Genomic DNA, 23248 nt, shown 5'->3' on the forward strand with positions numbered 1-23248 from the left:
TCAGTGGAAAGTTCTCCTGGCCAATGGACCATGTCACAGTATCAGCGAGGTTCCACTGCCTAGACATGAACATATAACTGCAGCAGGTCAGCAAAGCCTGCAAAGGCCAAACAAAGCAGCTATGCCTGCATTAAACTAAGCAGTCGGGGCGCCACAAATCAGGCTCACAGGAACCCTTAGGGAAAAAAAAAAAAAAAAAAAAAAAAAAAAAGGGGGGGGGGGAGGACCAACCAACCCTCTGTCCCAGAACCGAATGGCACCCACAGATGTTCCCACCACCTGTGCGATGCTCACTGTATAATTTGATCTGTCGTACAGAGAAGCCGACCAACCAGGAGACTTGTTTGCCAGGGAGAGGGAGGAGGAGATCTGATGGAGGTGGAGTAACTCCCTCCCTATACACTGCATCTAGCAGAAAGTGTCCCCCGGTCCTTGTCTGTCTCTGACTACCGGTCTCTGGTGGAGCGTCAGCCTGTAACTGGATTCCTTTTTGCTCAGCTTACGCTCACTTGTATTCGTGTTGTAAATTCTTTGGGCTGTCTCGCTCTTGCAGTCTGTGTTTGTCGTTGACCGTGCATTCGGCTCACTGCGCGCTAGTTCGGTTGACACTCAATGTTTACAACACTTCCTTCGCTATTTAATGTACATAACTCTAAATGGCTCCCAAAAACTATTTTAAAGAAACAAAATCCAGTATTTGTATTTTAAATATTTGCTACTGCTCACGCATGTCTTTTAATTTACAAACATTCTTGCTAGCTCTGCAAAATATAATACCCACTGATGAAGATTTGGTATTAATCATCCAGTTATTTTTTTCTGTTCGCCGATTTCTTTCTTTCAGTTACAGTGACATTACGTCCATCTGTGTAGTTGCACAAATTCCTTATATTAAACCTTGTTTGGTATATTTCAGTACATTTTTATTTTTCATAGTGTTTTTACCTTCTTATTAGCAGGAAATACAGAACTCGACAAAACAACTGTGTAGTCGACCTGGTCTGCAGTGTTTACAATACTGATACACGATCATTTACCTGTTTCTGGGTAACTGGCACGAGAATCGGGTCTGTGATTTTCACTTGTTCGTCGAAGGATTCCACTATCTTGAAAGACTGGACTAGCTGTAGTTCTCAGTATTGAGTTCCTCTGTCCCTGTGATGAATCAGCATATTCTCTTATTGGGGTGACTTCTCTCCGCACTGTGCCTTCGGGCTCGCCACTATTAGCACTCACTATCTTCTCATGGTTGTGTTGAGGACGCGGATTACCACCAGCACCATGTGGAAATCTCGGAAAATCTCCTGAAGCATATGGGTGAATGGATGGACTGAAGTTCTCTTCTGTAGCAGACTGTCTCACAGGAACATTTGACATAGGATTATGCCACTGCGATGGTCCATATGCACGAACACTGCCATCATTCACTCGGTATACTGCACCTGCAACAAATTAATTTATCTTAAGTTCTCATGCAACACCAATTTCAAGACAGTAAAAAAGAATGGATATTCTCTATGATCACTTCAAATACTATCATCCGCCGCGGCGAGTGGCCACGAGGTTCGAGGTGCCATGCACGGATTGCGCGGCCCCTCCAGCAGGAGGTTTGAGTCCTCCCTCGGGCGCGCCTGCAAAGGCCAAACAAAGCAGCTATGCCTGCATTAAACTAAGCAGTCGGGGCGCCACAAATCAGGCTCACAGGAGCCCTTAGCAAAAAAAGGGGGGGGGGGGGGGGAGGACCAACCAACCCTCTGTCCCAGAACCGAATGGCACCCACAGATGTTCTCACCACCTGTGCGATGCTCACTGTATAATTTGATCTGTCGTACAGAGAAGCCGACCAACCAGGAAACTTGTGTGTGTGTGTGTGTGTGTGTGTGTGTGTGTGTGTGTGTGTGTGTGTTCTTAGCATAAGTTAGTTTAACTAGTGTAAGTCTAAGTACCTATGACCTCAGCAGTGTCATCCCTTAGGAATTCAAACACATTTGAACATTTTTTACTGTCTTCCATGAAATCAATGTCCTGCTAAACCAAAGATTAATCAAAACATTATGTAACTAACTGAAATCATAAAATCCTTTGACGATAGATTGCGATTAAACAGGGCTCATTCATTGAGAAATGATTAACCACATTTGTTAAACAGGATAAAATAATGTGGTTTTACGGTTTTCAAAAATGGAAGATAAGTTATGAAAACACACCCACAGTCATCTTGTAAATCGTGGTCTGGAGAGATATGTGCCTTGTAAGTGGGTGAAGGATGAAAAGGACTTACCATGGTTTAATAACGAAATTCGGCGGATGCTGAGGAAGCAGAGGCTGTTGCACTCTAGGTTCGAAAGGGAACGCATAAATGACGACAAGTGAAAGTTATCTGAGATTCGTGCGCCTGTGAAAAGCTCTATGCGCGAAGCTATACAACACCTACCACCGTCACAGCTTAGCTAAACATCTGACAGAGAACCTGAGAAAATTCTGGTTGTACGTAAAATCGCTAAGCGGGTCTAAGGCTTCCCTTTGACCCCTTGTTGGCCAGTCTCGTGCAGCAGAAGTTTTAAATTGCACCTTAAAAAAGTCATTCAGACAGGAGCATAGAACAAGCACACCCCCATTTGACCATCGGACAGACTCCCTTATGGACGACATAGGAATAAGCGTACCTAGCGTAGAGTAGCAACTGAAAGATTTGGAAAGAAATAAATCACCAAGTCCGGATGGAACCCCAGTTAGATTTTACAAAGAGTACTCTACGGCATTTTCACCTTAACTAGCCCGCATTTGTCGTGAATTTCTCGCCCAGCACCAAGTCCCAACAGACTGGAGAAGAGCGCAGGCAACTCCAGTATATAAGAAAGGCAAAAGAACGTACCCGAAAAATTACAGACCAATATCCCTAACTTCTGTTTGCTGCAGAATCCTTGAACACGTTCTCAGTTCGAATATATTAAAATTTCTTGAGGCTAAGAAGCTAATGTCCACGAATCAACATGGTTTTAGAAAGCATCTCTCTAGTGAAACTCAGCTTGCCCTTTTCTCACATGACGTACTGACAATTATGCATGAAGGGCAACAGGCAGATTCCGTGTTTCTAGATTGAGAGCATTTGACATGGTGCCCCATTCCAGGCTGTTAACGAAGGTATTAACGCTTGCAACAAACACCACTGACATCATTTGCCCTACTTTTGGTTTGTTAATGTAAATAGGCACTGTTCCATTTAAAAAAAGTGTGTTTGCACAAAAACTACACTTTCTAAGTATTATTAGAATCTGTTTACTGGCTACAAATGGTTAAAATGGCTCTGAGCACTATGGGACTTAACATCTGAGGTCATCAGTCCCCTAGAACTACTGAAACCTAACTAACCTAAGGACATCACACACATCCATGCCCGAGGCAGGATTCGAACCTGCGACCGTAGCAGTCGCACCGTTCCGGCCTGAAGCGCCTGGAACCGCTCGGCCACCACGGCCGGCTTCCATCCGGACCTGGTGGTTTTTTTTTCCCAAATCTTTTAGTTGCTCCTCTACGCCAGGTATGCTTATTTCTTTGTCGTCCATATGCGAATCTGTCCGATGGTCAAATGACGATATCTTTTATGGTTCTACTGCAAGAACGATTTCTAGAAAGTGAAATGTAAAACTTCGGCTTTCATTTTGATGTGGACTGAATGGAAGCCTTACACTAGCTTAACGATTTTACGTCCGACCAGAATTTTCTCAGGTTCTCTGCCCGATCTTGTGCTAGGGTATGACGGTGGTAGTAGTTGTATGCTTCACGAATAGATCTTTTCACAGACGCACGAATCTCTACTAGCCTTCCCTTGTCGTCGTTTGTGCTTTGAATCTAGAGTGCAACAGCCTCTGCTTCCTTAGCATCTTACGAATTTCGTTGTTAAACCATGGTGGGTTTTTTCCATTCTTCATCTACTTACTGGACAAGTAACTCTCCTGACGCCGACTTACAATTTGCTTAAATTTTGCCCATAATTTCTCTACATCCATCTTACTGGCACTAAGTGACGCCAATTCACTTTTTAAATAAGATGTTAATTACGGCTTATCTGCTCTATCTAGCAGAAACTATCTCCTAGCCTTCATGACTGATTTATTAACTTTTGTAATCATAGTTGCTATAATGACATCATGATCGCTAATCTCCGTCTTTAGGGGGGGGGGGGGGACCAAACTGTGAGGTCATCGGTCCCTTGTTCCCGGTAAAATAATTACACAAGGGTAAGAAGAAAAGAAATGAGACGTACAATACAATAACTGGAGAATGGAAGAACGAGAAGAACGACAGAAGGATAACCAACACTGCTATGGACAAAGCAGGAAAAGAAAACCACAGAGAGAAGCAAGAAACAGGTAGAAGGGGTAAAAACAAGAGAGCAGATGACCGTGGCTGGTCGACCATGAGAATAAAAAGGAAAAGCCAGCCACTCTGCGACACATTAAAACATCCACCCTAAAAGCATTAGAGTGGAGAACACGAAAAGACGTAGGACATGCGCTAAAACTTATATAAAATGATAAAACCCACCGTCACGTATAAAACGTAAAATTAAATTAGCCTATGAGGCGTTGTCAGCTAAAATTAATGGCAACGAGTCCGGTAACTGAACAATCCGTAGTAGGGCAGCCAAAAAAGGACAGCTCACCAAGATACGGGCCACGGTCAGCCGGGCGCCGCACCGAGACAGGTGGATCATCACGGCGCAGGAGGTTGCCGTGTGTCACCCAAGCGTGGCCAATGCGGAGCCGGCAGAGAACCACAGGGTACCTGCGAAAGGCCCGCATGAAGGACTGCCACACATTTGTAGTCTCCTTAATGATACGTAGTGTTTTGTGCGTGCTGAGGTTATGCGATTTCGTCTCCCAAAGCCGCAAGACCTTGCAGCGTCTGTACTGAACGCAGGTCAGTTACAGAGAAGCCGACCTCCATAAACGGTTTCCGCGTAGCCTGTTTGGCCTGTCTGTTGGCAAGTTCATTGCCTGTGATTCCGACGTGACCTGAGTCCAGACAAACACCACTGAACGACCGGACTGTTCCACGGCACAGATGGACTCCTGGGTGGTCGCTACCAAAGGATGACGGGGGTAGCACTGGTTGATAGCTTGTAGACTGCTCAAGGAGTCTGTACACAGAAGAAATGACTCCACAGGGCTTGAACGGCACAAGATATAGCCACCAGCTCCGCAGTGAGAACACTGCAGCCATCGGACAAGGAATGTTGTTCAATACGTCCACCATGGACATACGCGAGGCCGACGTGACCATCAGCCATCGAGCGGTCGGTGTAAACCACCTTGTGGCCTCGGTAGATGTCAAGAATCAAGAGGAAGTGGCAGCGGAGAGCAGCGGGGTTAACTGAGTCCTTAGGGCCATGTGAAAGGTCCAGGCGAATCCGCGGCCTAGGTGTACACCAAGGAGGTGTACGTGAATGGAACTCAAGTATAGGTAGTAAAGGCAACGACCCCAGTTCATAAAGAAGGGATCGGACAAGAACTGCAATTGGAAGCCCTGACCTGGGCCGCCTTTGCAGGAGGTGAACCGCCATGGGTGGGAAAAAGAGACGGTGATTCAGATGCGCAGGAGAACTACGAACGTGTTCAATGTAACAGGCGAGCAGTTGTGCACGCCTAACGTGCAATGGAGGGACTCTGGCTTCCGCAAAGACGCTGGTCACCGGATTCGTCCTAAAAGCTCCTGTCGCTAAGCGAACACCCCAGGGGTGCACTGGGTCGAGTAGACGCAACGCTGAGGGCGCTGCCGAACCATAAACCAGACTCCCATGGTCAAGGCAGGATTGAACAAGGGCTCCGTAGAGCTGCAGCAGCGTAGAGCGATCTGCACCTCAATTGGTGTTGCTCAGGCAGCGGAGGGCATTGAGGTGCTGCCAGCCTTTCCGCTTAAGCTGACGAAGGTGAGGAAGCCACGATAATCGGGCGTCGAAATCCAGTCCTAACAATCGATACGTCTCCACTACAATGAGTGGATCGTCATTGAGTAAAGTTCTGGTTCCGGATGAACGGTACGACGCCGACAGAAAGATTCTGCTGCCACCAACATACATTGCGTGTAAGGACCACGAATGTAAGGTTCGAGAAATTAGGGTCTATTGGGAGGCATACTGACAGTCGACGTTCCTTTGCTCTATTTGCGAGTGGAACAGCGCGAAATGGCAAGTACAGGGTATCCTCTGCCACGCACCTTACGGTGACTTGCAGAGTATCTATGTAGATCTAGATCTTCTTGTAATTCCGTCATATAATTTTTCAGATGCTTAAATTTCAAATTCACTGTAAGAAAAAGCAATAAGCTGCAATTTTGAAGTTAAAAACTTCTCAGCACTGTTGTGTAATTTAAATGCTTCTTTTCTTCATATAAAATTAGTTAACTTTAGCTTGAGCGCTCACAACATTGTAGCTGTAACTATTTGCATCAGGTTGTTGCATGCTCTTCACATATCTGGAAGTCATGCTGGCACAATAAAGTTTGTATTGAGTTTCGCTTTGTATACACATTCTCTTTTGTACAGGTTGCGGCAGAAACTATAAGCTGTTTTAAACTGTTCATCATTTTTTAACATGGCTAACTGAAGGGTTGATGTTGGTGCCAGAGAGTAGTGCAGTTCAAAGCATTACCATTCAGCACGAGTCATGGGCGAAACCAACATATTGCGCTCACACTGCAAACGTATTTCGAATATGGTGGTAGTACCATATGAACGCTGCGTTTGTTTCGGCAATATGTTGATTTTTGTCGTAAACGTCAAGTCCCATTCCAGAAGTTGAAGAAAATATGGGTTCAGCAGTTCAGAATAACAGCATCTGCAGTGAATTAGTTACCACACTAACGGTTTGCCTCTTTGATGACAATGGAATAGTAACAGCTGCTTTCAGCTAAGTTCAGCGCGATCTGTTTGTTGGCATTCACAAGTCCTTAATGTCTCGATCAGACCTCTGCGACGGATGTTGCATCTGCATATCAATTTCCATCCCTGCGAGCTCCAAGTGGTGCAACAATTACTGCCCAGAGATCGGCAAGCACGTCACATGTTCCGTTCACAGCTTCTGGAGATGACCAACACTTAACCGGATTTTCTCAACAACTGCATGATGACTGACGTGTTCCATTTCCACTTATTGGGCAATGTGAGCAGACAAAACTGGGCGCTGACCAATCCTCATAAAACGCACCGAAGGACCAGTTGAGAGTCAGAAACTTAGTGTGTGGTGTGGCGTGTCTGCACTTTTTAAGAGTGACTCAAATTGCACTGCCACAGTAGCATCAGATCGATATTTTTTTATGTAATGCAGGAAAAGCGTTTTAAGGGTAGCCATATGAAGTCGTCGTAACAGGATGGCGCAACCGCTCACTGAGGCAGAATGTCAAGGACAGTCTATGTAGAATGATTCCTCAGAGTCTTGTTCCCCACTTTGGTGACAACTGGAACCCTGTTCGCCTGATTTATCAATTTGTGACTTTCCTGTGAAGTTTTCTGGACTCCAACGTGTATGCCAACAGGTATCTAGGACTTGAAAAACAATATTCACACCGAAATCGAGGCCGTAACATGGAACATTCTTCGCAAGGTGGTTGTGAGTGTGAGTGCTCGTGATGCAGATTGCATCACTAACAGTGATGCACCCCTCAAGCCCATTAGTTGGTGATTGACGGTTAAGAGACTAAACCGTAAGGTGATCGGTCTCTCGATCTAGGGGTCGTTCATCTGGAGCTATAATCTGATAATTAAAGTACGTAGGAGCGTTAAAGTCGAGTGAAGGGAGTACTGATGCCACGGCTGAAAAATAATTTACGGAGATATGTATGGGTCGGGTCGGTACGTATGACAGAGAAGACGAGGGGTCTCCCACGTCTCATTCATAGCGAGAGAAACCCAACCACACAACTGACCCCCCCCCCCCTCAACCCGATGACGGGCAAAGGAAGTTAAAAAGCAAAGAATGCCTTCCAGTTCGCAGATTCCGAACAGTAAAAATGAGCATACTAAAAAAAAAAAAAAATTAAGGAAATCTGTTGGACTGCCAATACAAAACGAGATGAGAGAAATACACCGATGTGACAAAAGTCGTGTGTTACTTCTTAATATCGTGTCGGCCATCCTTTTGCACGAACTTACCTCTCAACTATGTCAAATGTTCGACGGGATTCATTTCGGGTGATCTGAATGGCCAAAACATTCGTTCGAACTATCCAGAGAGTTCTTCAAACCAATCGTGAACATTTGTGGCCTAGTGACATGGCACATTTTCATCCACGAAAATTCCGTTGTTGTTTGGGAACGTGACGACCATAAATCGCTGAAAATAGTCTCCAAGTAGCCGAACATCCAGATGATGCAGTCCATTCTATATGAACAGAGTTCACACCATTATGGAGGCATCACCAAGTTGCACAGTGCCTTGTTGACAGCTCAGGTCCATTGCTTCGAGGGGTCTGCGCCACACTGTAAACCTACCATCAGCTCTTACCAACTCAAATCGGCACTCGTCTGACGAAGACACGGTTTTTCAGTGACGTATGGTCCAGCCGATATGGTCACGACCCCATGACTGCCATAGCTCATTAACGTCGAACTTCGCCACACTGTCGAACCAGATACGTTCGTCGTACGTCTCACATTGATCTGTACGGTTACTTCACGCAGTGTTGCTTGTCTGTTAGTACTGATATGGTGAGATGTAATGCCTGAAATTTGATGTTCTCAGCACACTCTTGATACTGTGGACCACGGAACACTGAATTCCCTAATGATTTCCGAAATAGAATGTCCTCTTTCTTTTTCGAACTACCACACTGTCATCAGTAAACACTTCCGGGCTAAGTTGCCGTGGTCGATCTGTAGAACTTCTTCTCCCTGACGTTTCATTCTCAGCTATGGAGAACATCTTCCGAGGATGTTCTCCGTAGCTGAGAACGAAACGTCAGGGAGAAGTAGTTCTACAGATCGACCACGGCAACTTAGCCCGGAAGTGTTTACTGATGAAGACGCCGGCCGTGAAAGCCTACATGGAATGATACCACACTGTGTTCAGTGTCTGTTAATTCCCATTGTGCGCCCATAATCACGTCGGAAACCTTTTCAAAATGGTTCAAATGGCTCTGAGCACTATGGGACTTAACATCTGTGGTAATCACTCCCTAGAACTTAGAACTACTTAAACCTAACTAACCTAAGGACATCACACACATCCATGCCCGAGGCAGGATTCGATCCTGCGACCGTAGCGGTCACGCGGTTCCAGACTGAAGCGCCTAGAACCGCAGGGCCACACCGGCCAGCCGTAACCTTTTCACATCGATCACCTGACAAGTGACAACTCCGCCAATGTACTGCCCTATTATACTTTGTGTACGTGATACTACCACCATCTGCATATGTGCATATCGCTATCCCGTACTTTTATCACATTAATGCAAGTAAGGCTGTGGATGAGCATGCTCTGCATGCGATGGGAGCCGTCTCAGCCACAGCCGTCCCACCCATGATCTATCGAAGCGTTGAAGAGAAACTTAAAATGGAGAACAGGGCAGAAAAGGAGGCAAATAGCATCCAAAGGAAAAAAAAAAAAAAAAAAAAAGGAGCGACGAAAGAGTCAACTGACGGGAGACGCATCAACGTCGAACCCAGCCAGAAGGTAACTTAAAACCTTACATGTGAGAATAAAATTCATTTTCATCGAGGAAACAAACAATCAGTTCAACCTCCGTGAATTTTCCACCAATATTAGAGACAAAGAATCCTGCAGGCCACGCTTAGCATGAAGGACCAGGAGGAGGCAGCATTGAATCACGATAGGAGCTACTGTCTGTCCTCCTCAACAACCACAATTCGGGGGTGGCTCATTATACAGAATAAAACTATGGATTAGCGTGGTATAACAGACGTGGAACCGACACAGAACGGTGGATACCTTTTGTAGGGAACAGAAGAGAGAGCACTACGCAGCGATACTCTCCGTGGTAGTGCGGAGGTCATTACAGGGGAATCTAGCCCTCCAGATGTCGTTCCATCTTCGAGTGAGCTGAGGCCTTATTTGCATCTGCAAATCAGCGAACTGGGGGTCGGCGTGCAGGTATCGCTGCTCTGGCCAAATGATCGTACAATTTATTGCCCACTATGATGTGGAACCCAGAGAAAAACTGGGCAGGCAGTATGACTAAATTCTGTTCGGAAGTCATGAAGAGCAGAGACAACAGAATTACAAGACTAATACCAGACAATTAGTCTACAGACCACTCAAGACCGCCCATTGAGTCACTACAAGTTAGAAATCAGTCAAGGTGGCTCCGTTTAACAAAATGGAGGGCACTATTAACGGTCATCAGCTCTGCCGTAAAAACACTATTTGCTCCTGACAACGAATGGTGTTCCTGACTGACAGGAGACGTAAAAGCATATCCCAATTTACCCACGGTTTTAGAGCTGTCAGTGTAAAAGATGGTAGCAGCCTGAAACTCCTGATTAACACAACATCTACATCTACACTGACACTCTGCACCTTCATAATTCTCTACTATTCCAATCTCGTACAGGGCGCGGAAAGAACAAACACCTATATCTTTCCGTACGAGCTCTGATATCCCTTATTTTATCGTGATCGTCGTTTCTCCCTATGTAGATCGGTGTCAACAAAATATTTTCACATTCGGAGGAGGAAGTTAGTGATTGGAATTTAGTGAGAAGATTCCGCCGCCACAAAAAATGCCTTTATTTTAATCATTTCCAGCCCAAAACCTGTATCATTTCTGTGACACTCTGTCCCATATTTCGCGATAATACAAAACGTGCTGCCCTTCTTTGAACTTTTTCGATGTACTCCGTTAGTCCTATCTGGTAAGGTTCCCACACGGCGCAGCAGTATTCTAAAGGAGGACGGACAAGAGTACTGTTCGAAGTCTCCTTAGTGGATATGTTACATTTTATAAGTGTGCTGCCAACAAAACGCTGCCTTTGGTTAGCCTTCCCCACAACATTTTCTTCTTGTTCCTTCCAATTTAAGTTGTTCGTAATTGTAATACCTAGGTATTTAGTTGAATTTACAGCTTTTTGATAAGACTGATTTATCGTGTAACCGAATTTTAACGAGTTCCTTTTAGCACTCATGTGGATGACCTCACACTTTTCGTTATTTAGGGTCAACTGCCAACTTTCGCACCATTGAGATATCTTTCCTGAATCGTTTTGCAATTTGTTTTGATCTTCTGATGACTTCATTAGTCGATAAAAGAGAGCGTCATCTGCAAACAACCTAAGACGGTTGCTCAGATTGTCTGCCAAATCGTTTATATAAATTAGGAACAGCAAAGGGCCTATAACAATACCTTGGGGAACGCCAGAAATCACTTCTGTTGTACTCGACGACCTTCAGTCAATTACCACGAACTGTGACCTCTCTGAAAGGAAATCACAAATCCTGTCACATAACTGAGACGATATTCAGTAAGCACGCCATTTCACTACAAGTCGCTGGTGTGGTACCAGTGCCAAAAGCCTTCCGGAAATCCAGAAATACGGAATCGATCTGAAATCCCCTGCGAACAAAGAGCTAGTTGAGTTTCACAAGAACAATTTCTTCTAAGTCCATCTTGACTGTGTGTCAATACACCGTTTTCTTCAAGGTAATTCATAATGTTCGAACACAATATACATTCCAAAATTCTACTTCATATCGACGTCAATGATATGGACCTGTAATTAAGTGGATTATTTCTACTACCCTTCTTGAATATTGGTATGACCTGCGCTACTTTCCAGGCTTTGGGTGCGGATCTTTCGTCGAGCAAACGGTTGTATATGAATGTTAAGCATGGACCTAAAGCATCAGCATACTCCGAAAGGAACCTAATTGCTATACAGTTTGGAACAGAAGACGCTTTTACTAAATGATTTAAGTTGCTTCACTACTCCGAGGATATTTACTTCTACGTTACTCATGTTGGCAGCTGCTCTTGATTCGAATTCTGGAATATTTACTTCGTCTTCTTTCGTGAAGGCATTTCGGAAGGCTGTGTTTAATAACTCTGCTTTGGCAGCACTGTCTTCGATGGTATCTCCATTGCTATTGCGCAGAGAAGGCACTGATTGTTTCTTGCTGCTAACATACTTCACATACAACCAGAATCTCTCTGGATTTTCTGCCAGGTTTCGAGACAAAGTTTCGCTGTGGAAAAATGGTTCAGACATCTCGCATTGAAGTCCGCGTTAAATTTCGAGCTTCTGTAGAAGTTCGCCAGTCTTGGGGACTCTGCGTCTGTTTAAATTTGGCATATTTGTTTCGCTGTTTCTGTAACAGCGTTCTGACTCGTTTTGTGTACCAAGGAGGATCAGCTCCGTCGTTTGTTAATTTATTTGGTATAAATCTCTCAAATGCTGTTGATACTGTTTCTTTGAATTCAAGTCACATCTGGTCTATCTTATATTATTAATTGGGACGGAGTGGAGATTGTCGCTAAGGAAGGCGTCAAGTGAATATTTATCTGCTTTTCTGAATAAGTATATTTTTCGTTTATTTTTTGAGGGTTTGGGGGTTACAATATTCAATCTCGTTACGACAACCATGTGGTCACGAATCCCTGTATCCGTTTTGATGGTCGTTATTATCTCAGGATTATTTGTTACTAAGAGATCAAGTGTGTTTTCACAATCTTTTACTATTCGCGTGAGCTCATGAACTAACTTGTCGAACCAATTTTCAGAGAATACGTTTAGCACAATTTCGGATGATATTTCATGCGTACCTCCGGAATTAAACTAGTATTTTCGCCAACATATCGAGGGTAAATTAAAGTCACCTCCAACAATAACCGTATGAGTCAGGGGTCTGATTGAAATCAAACTCAAGTTTTGCATAAAAAGTTCTCGGTTTACTTGGCGCGTCAAATTTGGATAACATTCCAAGCTTTGGATGACTACCTCCGTCATCTTGGTCAGGGGTAAAACTAACTGCCGTGGACCGGTGAGGCTTCCGCTTTTGTAAGCAGTGGACGGCTTCTCATTGGCTGGATGACGTCACGGTGAAAACGGCGCATACCGAGGTGGCGGCCTCTATGTCCATAGATTTTCTTTGCGCGCTTTATCCAGCGTTGCTTGCAGCGCCATCCATAGCAACAGGCAGAGAACTGCGAGGAATGTGGGAAGTCTCCCTCTGCGCTCTTTCTTTATCAATTGCGCGCTTCCATGCCTTGCTGAATGCATAACCGGAGTCTCTGTTGAAATTATTTTCACAGAGTCTAATTTCAACTGCTTCCCTGATGACAGAGTCCCAATAGTTTGAAGCGTGAGCAAGTACTCTTGTTTCAGAGAATAAAATCGTATGTTTATTTAACAAACTGTGCTCAGCCACTGCTGATTTTTCTAGATACCTGTTTTTGAGGTGACGCTGATGTTCCACACAGCGATCGGCAACAGTTCTTATAGACTGGCACACATAATTTTTGCCACACTCGCAAGGAATGCTGTAAATTCCCGGTACTCTCAGGCCGAGACTATGTTTCACGGGTCGCAACATCTCCTTAATCTTCCTGGGTGGTCGGAAGACTGGTCTGATTCCCTGCCGGCTCAGGACTCTGCCGATCTTACTGGTCGTTGCACCGCAGAATGGTAGCCGCGCGATGTGTTGGTCCTCTTCATCTGTTCGAACAGCGACGTTCCTAGGTTTCTTCGCCAGAGTAGATCTGATATCGCGGTCGGAATATCCATTTTTTCTGAATATCGTCGTCAGATGGTTAGTCTCGGAGCCGAGATGATCCTTGTCCGAAATAGACCTTGCTCTGTGTACGAAAGTATTCTGCATAGCTCTATTCTGATCTGGGTGGTGAAAACTACGCGTGTTTAGATATAAATCTGTATGCGTCGGTTTTCTGTACACACAATGTCCGAGACATCCATCTGATTTTCACTCCACCAGCACATCTAAGAATGGTAACTTCCCATCCTTCTCCACCTCCACTGTATATCGTATGTTCTGATGTATACCATTCAAATGATCAACAAACTGCTGCAGTGCCTCATTGTCATGTGGCCAGATTAAAAATGTATCGTCCACATACCTGAAGAAGCAGGATGGACGTAAGGGAGCACTGTTCAACGCTCGTTCTGCGAAATCCTCCACGAAGAAGTTAGCTATGGCTGGTGAAAGTGGCGAACCCATAGCTGTTCCGTCAGTCATTTCATAATATTTTCCACCATACAAAAAATAGGTGGTCGTAAAAGTGTGTCGAAATAACTTCAGTATTTCAGGAGAGAAGTGAGCAGCCAACAGTTTTAACGTATCTTTCATCGGTACCTTTGTAAACAAAGACACCACATCTAGGCTGATCATGATGTCATTCGGACCTATCCTCATTTGACGCGGAAAGTAAACCGAGAACTTTTTATGCATGACTCCGTCGCGAAAGACTTCGTAGTCATATTAGTTTCCTCTATGGGGAGGATGTAGGGCGCAGCGTTCGTCGGCTGGAGAAGCTGCGCTCGAAACAGTCACAGCTGCTGAGTAATCTGGCTTTTCTACAACGTTGTCGTGACAAAGAGGTTGTACCAAATTTCGCAGTTGTCAAACATCTCATCCGAACTGCTGCAGTGAATAGAATTTTGCGGAAGACAAGTCTTGCGACCGTCCAGGAGAGGATACACCATACGAGGTATGAACTGGATGCCAACACTCGCTCCTTATATAGTTGCCATCTGTTTTTGTCTGCAGTTTTGTGTCACCATGGGACTGGGAATGGGTTGACACGACCTTGGCTGCACATCAGGGTGCTAATTTAAGCAAGACTACAGCAAAACAGGCTGATAAATTTGTGCACCTAAACCGGGGAAAAGGAATTTCTGGGTCCAGCGACGAACATCGCACTGTTATCAACTTCTCCGAGAAGGAAATTGATGACGCCACCATCTCAGTTCTCAGTAAGGGACTGAACTTTTCTCCAGCTCCACAAAAGCTACCAGTGGCCGAGATTATCAATGGAGTAGAACAAGCGGTTCGGCACCTTCCTGAAGAGGCAGCAGATGAGGTAAGACTTGCAACTAGTCGGATTTTAGCAACAGCCAAGCCTCCTAAGTCCAATGTAAGCAGAGTGGAGAAACTAGCATTGAAATAGTTGGGGAAGGATGAAGAGTTAGTTGTATTACCAGCCGACAAAGAGAATGCCACAGTTATCCTCAATGCTACCGATTAGCATAAGAAAGTGGTCCTATTATTGGAAGATGCCACGTACCGGATTCTTAAACGGGATCCTACAGCAGCACTTAGCAGGAAGACAGGGGAGATACTGAAGAACTCTGGCCTCCCAGAAAAACTAGTCAAGAATCTACGACCAAGAGCACCAAGGTCAACCAGGTTATATGGTCTACCCAAAGTGCATAAGGATGAGGTCCCGTTGAGACCTATTGTTAGTGCTACTTGGTCTCCTACATATCGGTTGGCAAAATACATAACCAAATAATTAGCACCGACAGTCGGCCACTGTAGCCATCATATTAATAACTCAGAAATGTTTGTGGACATCATAAAGCAAATGAGGATAGGTCCGTATGACATCATGATCAGCCTAGATGTGGCCTCTTTGTTAACAAAGGTACCGGTGAAAGATACGTTAAAACTGTTGGCTGCTCATTTCTCTCCTGAAATACTGAAGTTATTTCGACACACTTTTACGACCACCTATTTTTTGTATGGTGGAAAATATTATGAAATGACTGACGGAACAGCCATGAGTTCGCCACTGTCACCAGGCATAGCTAACTTCTCCGTGGAGGATTTCGCAGAACGAGCGTTGAACAGTGCTCCCTTACGTCCATCCTGCTTCTTCAGGTATGTGGACGATACATTTTTAATCTGGCCACATGACAATGAGGCACTGCAGCAGTTTGTTGATCATTTGAATGGTATACATCAGAACATACGATTTACAGAGGAGGTGGAGAAGGATGGGAAGTTACCCTTCTTTGATGTACTGGTGGAGCGAAAATCAGATGGACGTCTCGGACATTCTGTGTACAGAAAACCGATACATACAGATTTATATCTAAACGCGCGTAGTTTTCACCACCCAGCTCAGAAGAGAGCTATGCTGAATACCTTGGTACACAGAGCAAGGTCTATTTCGGACAAGGATCATCTCGGCTCCGAGATTAACCATCTGACGACGATATTCATAAAAAATGGATATTCCGATCCGTCATATCAGTTCTACTCTGGCGAAGAAACCTAGGTGGGTCGCTGTTCGAACAGATGAAGAGGACCAACACATCGTGCGGCTACCATTCTGCGGTGCAACGACCAGCAAGATCGGCAGAGTCCTGAGCCGGCAGGGAATCAGGTGTCGTGGGGTTTCCTACCGTGGGGTTTCATACGAGAAGTGGCGCGCTAAACCTGTCAGAGGCCCGGGCCGGCAAAACAAATTGAGGCTCCCCTTGCTGCCCCCTCCCACCCTCCTCACCCCACTGGAGTTCTCCGAGAGTTTCATACGCAAACGGAAGGAAGTCCCACATTGCTTATCATCTTCATTTTGTGTCGTGATAATTTACAAGGTATAACTTTATTCTGCATAACACTGAAAGTCACTGCTCTCATAATCTCGTTGCTATTATTCTGTTGTTCGAATCTATTATTTATGTTTTGCAACTAAGTCGGCATAGAGGGAGCGGGGTGTATAAAAATGAATCCCTATTCCCAAACCAAATGGAAGGCCACTGTCTACATAAAACTTCGTCCAGTGCATGGTGGAGGGTACTTTACTTACGGATTTCAACAAAAACCACAGTGTTGCTCCGGTCTTGATTAAATTTTGTACATTTGATCTTCAAAACAAGGGGAACCTCACCGTCTACGTGAAATTTCATACGGTGTATGGCGGAGGGTACGTTACAACAGAATTACACACCGTTTGACTGATCAGCTTGGGAGTTGGCTCATGTATGTATGTTTTCGTGGTGAAGGCATTTATACAAGCCAACGTATGCTGGATGGAGGAGGGTTGGCCTACCTTTAAATAAATTCAACATCGTTTCGTCAGTCAGCATGAAAGTTGGGAGATATACGCATTTTTTCATAGATGGGGAAAGGGGAGATGGCATGATGGAGGCGGAGGAGGAGATATACGGAGAGAGGAGAACGTGATGGGGGTGGGGAAGGGGGAGGAGGTGCATCCAGAGAAGTGATAGAAGCAGATTAAAAGAGAGAGGGAGCAGCAGGTAAACAGAGAAAGGGGGAAGGTGGTGAATGACTAATGGAACACTGTAATAAATACATCAATTAGGGGTGTTATTGTGAATTTGATGTACTATCATAAAAAGCGGAGGAGGCGGTGGACAGAGATTGGAAGATGGAAGGAGAAGGAGAGGAGGATGGAGAGGAGGAGGAGGAAGTGTTGTGAGAGGGGGGCAGATGGAGGAGATGGGCGGAAGTAGGAGGTGGATAGAGAGACGGGATAGGACTAAATGGACAAGAGAGATGAGGGAAGAGGGGATGAACTGACATAAAACTGGGATGAATAAATATCCGGGCAACGCCGGGTTTACTGTTAGTAATTAGATAAAAATTTACGCGACAATGGGCGTGTTCATCTGAAAGAAATTACAAAATATTTTCCTATGCTTAGATGCGGCGTTTAAAGTCTCGATAACTAGAATCTTGTTCTTGATGTCTACAGATGATAAAATTCGTTGCTTAATATAGATGACTCCTCCAAAGTTCATCTAGTTGCAATTTCATCTTTATAAAATGAACTACATAATAATCAGCTGAAAAATGCTCCTGTTGGAGCACAATAAAGGCAAATATGATCGTGTTTAAAAGACTCTGACAGAAAAGTGGGCAACCAGCTGTCTGAGTCCTCAGTCCACCTTCACCAAAAATTCTGGAAGTATCGCAGGACGAGTGACCATGTTATGTAAGAAATTTACCAAGTGAAATTTCACTTTTGTTGAGTTAAAAATTCAATGAATAGCAGATTTTGTATTAGAACTTTAGAAATACCGTTAAAAGCGTACTTTTGTGAATGAGATAATTAGTTTCGTATGGCATATACAACGAAACTCCAGAATTGGCAAGTTAACTTTGCGAAATTATTGATGCTGGTAAAATTTGTGCTGTATTTACACATACCATTTTGAAACAACAATATTTTTAAAGCTCACAGCAAATCCCAGAATTTTTCACACAGAACATCACGGTAAATTTTTTATCATCCAAATTTTCGAATCTCTAGACCCTGTCCGTGGTGACGCTCGTGTTTCCGACTACAAATAAATATCGTAACCGTAAACTTTCCGATCGACATGAAAATAAGAACATCCCTTTACATTTTATCCAGGCTTTGGACTGGTTATGTACGTAGTACATAGGCATGTTTAAACGTTTTTTTCCATTTTTCATTTTATTTATTTTTTGTTGTTGAACAACAACAACATTACAGTAGCAAACTGAACGTTTTTTCTATCAATCGTAATTTTTTATTCATTTTTTGTAAAAAGACTAGAGATTTTAAACACCTTTTTAAATCTGAGGAGTCGTCATAGGTTTTCATAATGTCTTTTAATCTTTTGTCAAGATCTGTGTACCTTTTCTTTCTTTTTTGGAGAGGTACGCCAATGGAATCTCTTAATTTCAAAAATAGCGTTCACTGCCTCCTCCTTCAGTTTTTGAATCATGAAGTACACATTTGGATGTTTCTGATTTATTGAGGAGTTCAGTTTTCTATTCCAACCTTCTACAGCATTAGCCGTTCTGTGTCGTTGGTTAAAAACATTCGACATTCCAATAGGAATATTAGAATTTTCCATCCACTAATCAACCATTAGTTTCCAAATGCTGTGATTTTCTCTCCCCTAGGCATTTGTTCCATTGTTACAATCCACGCTTCATCGACAGTGTTAAGTGGAAGATGTGCCAATGCAGCACACATGCGACAAAACAATCGGACTTCGTCCCTATCCCTATAGTCTTCCGTTAATCCCAGTTCCTGTATCTTCTTCCACAGACACTGGTTAAAGTTAAAATTACAACCGGAAAGTTTTGTTTCAGGGAACAATGAATTCATTGCTTTAATTGTAGCCATTTCAAAATCTAGCACTGCAGTTTTTGGTGACTACCCAGGCATCTTAGATTTCTATCCAGAAAAAAGTCTTTCATATGAATTTCGACTTTTGTCTGGCAGCAAAGCAAATAAAACAGGAAATATCTTATTTGCCTCTTCTGTACTTACGATGTCGACGTGGATTAAGTACAATTGTTTGAACTGTTTCAAACAGCTGTCAAATGTTCGATCCATAAGCACAGTTTCATTGTCACAAAGGATTTTCTCTGCTTCTTCACAAGCAAATACTAGAAGTCTCTTGCCTGGAACAGAGCCATCATCAATCTTCAAAAAACTATTACTTTCCGTTAATTTCAAAAGGTCTTCGCTAAGGTGAATTTCCGAACTAGAGCCAGGGTTCTGGGTTGTCCCAATAGCTCCTCTTCTCGCCTTACACAATTGAGTCTTGGAGCTGTCATAATTCGGAATATAAGCCACGAATTCTAATCCTTTATCTTTCAAATCTTGAAATTCCTGCTTAAAAATTTGGGCTACAGGCACTGTCTTTTCTTCACGAACTCTTTTTCTGCAATTACGTAGTCTTTTCTTTATCTCCACATATGTTTTGTCAGGTGGACAAGAGCGCTGCTGTTGAGCAACGATTTCACCATTTGCAATTTTTAAACGGCCTTTGCGCCTACTCCTTTGATAATTGATGCATATCCAGTTCGTATATTCTTCATTTTTCCTATAAATACGATGATCATCCTTGAGAACACACAGCCTCCCTTTCGTTGTTGTTATCACTTCCATCGTGTACTCAGCATAGAACAGAAGTCGTATAGGAAAACGCACGGAATGAAAGCTATCGACGACGACACTGTCTGAGAAACGGTGACAACACTGCACTGAGGGTGAGCGACTGTGGTAGACAACCAGTGGGGGAGGTTCTGTTCGCAAACACCTCGTTAGTGAACCGGGTTCTTGAGACAGCTTCGCTACCTGCTGCACCTTTGTAGAAAACCCCACGGTAGGAAACCCCACGTAGCCAGGAATCAGACCAGTCTTCCGGCCACCCAGGAAGATTAAGGATGTGTTGCGACCCGTGAAAGATAATCTCGGCCTGAGAGTACCGGGAATTTACAGCATTCCTTGCGAGTGTGGCAAAAATTATGTGGGCCAGTCTATAAGAACTGTTGCCGATCGCTGTGTGGAACATCAGCGTCACCCGAAAAACAGGTATCTAGAAAAATCAGCGGTGGCTGAGCAGTTTGTTAAGTAAACATAAGATTTTATTCGGTGAAACAAGAGTACTTGCTCACACTTCAAACTATTGGGACTCTGTCATCAGGGAAGCAGTTGAAATTAGACTCTGTGAAAATAATTTCAACAGAGACTCCGGTTATGCATTCAGCAATGCATGGAAGCGCGCAATTGATAAAGAAAGAGCGCAGAGGGAGACTTCTCACATTCCTCGCAGTTCTGTGCCTGTTGCGATGGATGGCGCTGCAAGCAACGCTGAATAAAGCGCACAACGAAAATCTATGGACATAGAGGCCGCCACCTCGGTACGCGCCGTTTTCACCGTGACGTCATCCAGCCAATGAGAAGCCGTCCACTGCTTACAAAAGCGGAAGCCTCACCGGTCCACGGCAGTCAGTTTTACCCCTGACCAAGATGACGGAGGTAGTCATCCAAAGCTTGGCAAGTTATCCAAATTTGACGCGGCAAGTAAACCAAGAATTTTTTATGCAAGGTCTCCGTCGCGAAAGACTTCGTAGTCAAACTCAAGTTTTCTTTGAACGTTTTAGCATCTGTATCATTTGAATTGGGAGGTCGCTTAATGACCCAATTATTATATTATTCAAGTTGCCAACAATGACCTCTGCCCATACTAACTCACAGGAACTATCTACTTCAATTTCGTGACAAGATGAACTACTTATAACAGCAACAAACATGCCACCGCCAACCATGTTTAGCCTATACTTTCGGAACACCTTTACGTTCTTCGCAAAAATTTCGGCTGAGCTTACCTCCGGATTTAGCCAGCTTTCAGTGCCTGTAACGATTTGAGCATCAGTGCTTTCTATTAGCGCTTGGAGCTCTGGTACTTTCCCAACACAGCTACGACAATTTACAACTGTTATACCGATGGTTCCTGTATCTACGTTCTTCCTGTGTTCGGCCTGCTCCCTTTGTAACTGAAGCCCTTCTTGTGTTTTCCCGAGACCCTTCTAACCTAAAGAAACCGCCCAGTCCACGCCACATAGCGGTTGCTACCCGTGTAGCCGCCTCCTGCGTATAGTGGACACCTGACCTATTCACCGGAACCCGAAACCCAACTACTCAAGTCGAGGAATCTGCAGCCTACACGGTCGCAGAACCGTTTTAGCCTCTGATTCAGACCCTCCACTCGGTTCTGTACCGGAGGTCCGCAATCGGTCCTGTCAACTATGCTGCAAATGGTCAGCTCTGCTTTCATCTTGCAAGCAAGACTGGCAGCCTTTACCACTTCTGTTAGCCTCTCGAAACCAGAGAGGATCTCTTCTGATCCAAAGTGACACACATCAGTGGTACCGACGTGAGCAACCACCTGCAGTTGGCAGCACCCTGTGCTCTTCATGGCATCCGGGAGGACCCGTTCCATATCTGGAATGACTCCACCCGGTGTGCATATTGAGTGCACATTGGTTTTCTTTCCCTTCTTGGTTGCCATGTATCTAAGGGGGCTCCATAACGCGTCTAACGTTGGAGCTCCCTACTATCAATAATCTCACCCTCTGTGATTGTCCGTATCTTGCAGACTGAGATATTTCCTCGGAAACGAGAGATGCGACAGCATGTGGCTCAGCGACAATGTCAGCCACAGACAGCACCTGGAACCTGTTTGTCAGGCAAACCGAGGAGGCCTTACGTGCGGCCGCCTGGGAAGTCTTTCGCCACCTGCTACGACCCGAGGCGACCTCTCACTCGACCACAGGCAGAGGGCCTAGCAGAGTGGTGAGTATCGGGGGGGGGGGGGTGACACCACTAGTATACAAAAATAATGCAATACGTTTGATGATGAGGGAACTGTCGAATGACGATTGCACAGGAGACCAGGAGAGGAACCGAAGAGAGAAGATCACAACTTTGTCAAAGAGACCAGTTCAGAAGGTCAGTTGCATGTCGCAACGATGGAATGGGTCTAACAATTTCGAATCTAAAGGTGCTGCAAAGCCATAACCCAGGCAAGCACAGTCCAGTCAGGATGAGACCAGGGTTCGGTAAATACAGAGAACAGGAGCATGATCTGCACCCCAAGATGTTTGGGCAAGGAAGCAGACAGCTTTAAGTTTCTGTATGCAGCTAGTCCTTGATTGATGAATATGGGGCACCCAAGTCAGCTTTTTATCAAAAAGGAGGCCGTGAAAGGGGGACTGTGCAACAACATACAAGTGCTGGGTATCTAAGTAAGGTTCTGAATCAGTATGAACCACAGTACGACGACAGAATTTCGTGATTCGTGTTTTGTAGGAGAGAACTGGAAACCATTGGAAAGCATCTAAGTGGAAACCTTGTGTATGGCACCATGGAGCTGGCGTTCAGTCAAGGTTACTGACTGGGAGGTGTATCAAACGCAAAAGTCGTCGATATACAGCGCTAGGGTGACCAGTGGCCTAACAGAGGTAAATAGCCCATTTATGACGACGAGAGTGACACGCAGCATAGAACCCTGTGAGGCGACATTCTCTTCGATCCATGGAAAGCTGAGTGAAGTACTAACTCTAACCCTGAACAACTGGTAGGATAAGAACTAGCGAATAAGACTCTGTATGGTGTCTTGACAGCCCCAGTCATGGATGATGATAAGAATGTGGTGACACCATGCAACGCTGTATCCTTTATGTGGGTCGAAAACGACCGTGATGATGTTTCGCTTTAAATAAAGCCTGTCAGATTGCTGTTGATTATGGATGGTTTGGTATGGATTGTTCCTCCCAGGGAACACACTGACAGGGGGACAAAAGGCCTGAGATTTGAAAAATCAGAATTATCTGTAGGCAACCATCCTTTCAAACAGTTTGCATACCACGTTGGTGGGACTAACGAGTCGGTAGCTGTCGAGAGACGTTCGGTTTTAGAGTGGCCTAAGGTTTGGGACGATGATACCATCTATCCATTACGAAGGCAGGGCACCTTTGAACCAAAT

At 44.5% G+C, this 23248-nt stretch overlaps 1 protein-coding gene across 2 annotated transcripts in view; it reads right to left on the reverse strand.

Annotated features, from left to right (window-relative positions):
• The window catches only part of LOC126248444 (uncharacterized), a 474060-nt gene that overhangs the window by 162430 nt on the left and 288382 nt on the right, over positions 1–23248 (reverse strand). For both annotated transcript variants that reach the window (XM_049949424.1, XM_049949422.1), the window contains exon 3: positions 1038–1442. In XM_049949424.1, coding sequence (XP_049805381.1) covers positions 1038–1442 — 405 coding nt within the window. The remainder of the gene's footprint in view (positions 1–1037; positions 1443–23248) is intronic.

This window comes from Schistocerca nitens, chromosome 3 (genome assembly GCF_023898315.1).
Source record: "Schistocerca nitens isolate TAMUIC-IGC-003100 chromosome 3, iqSchNite1.1, whole genome shotgun sequence".
NCBI lineage: Eukaryota > Metazoa > Arthropoda > Insecta > Orthoptera > Acrididae > Schistocerca > Schistocerca nitens.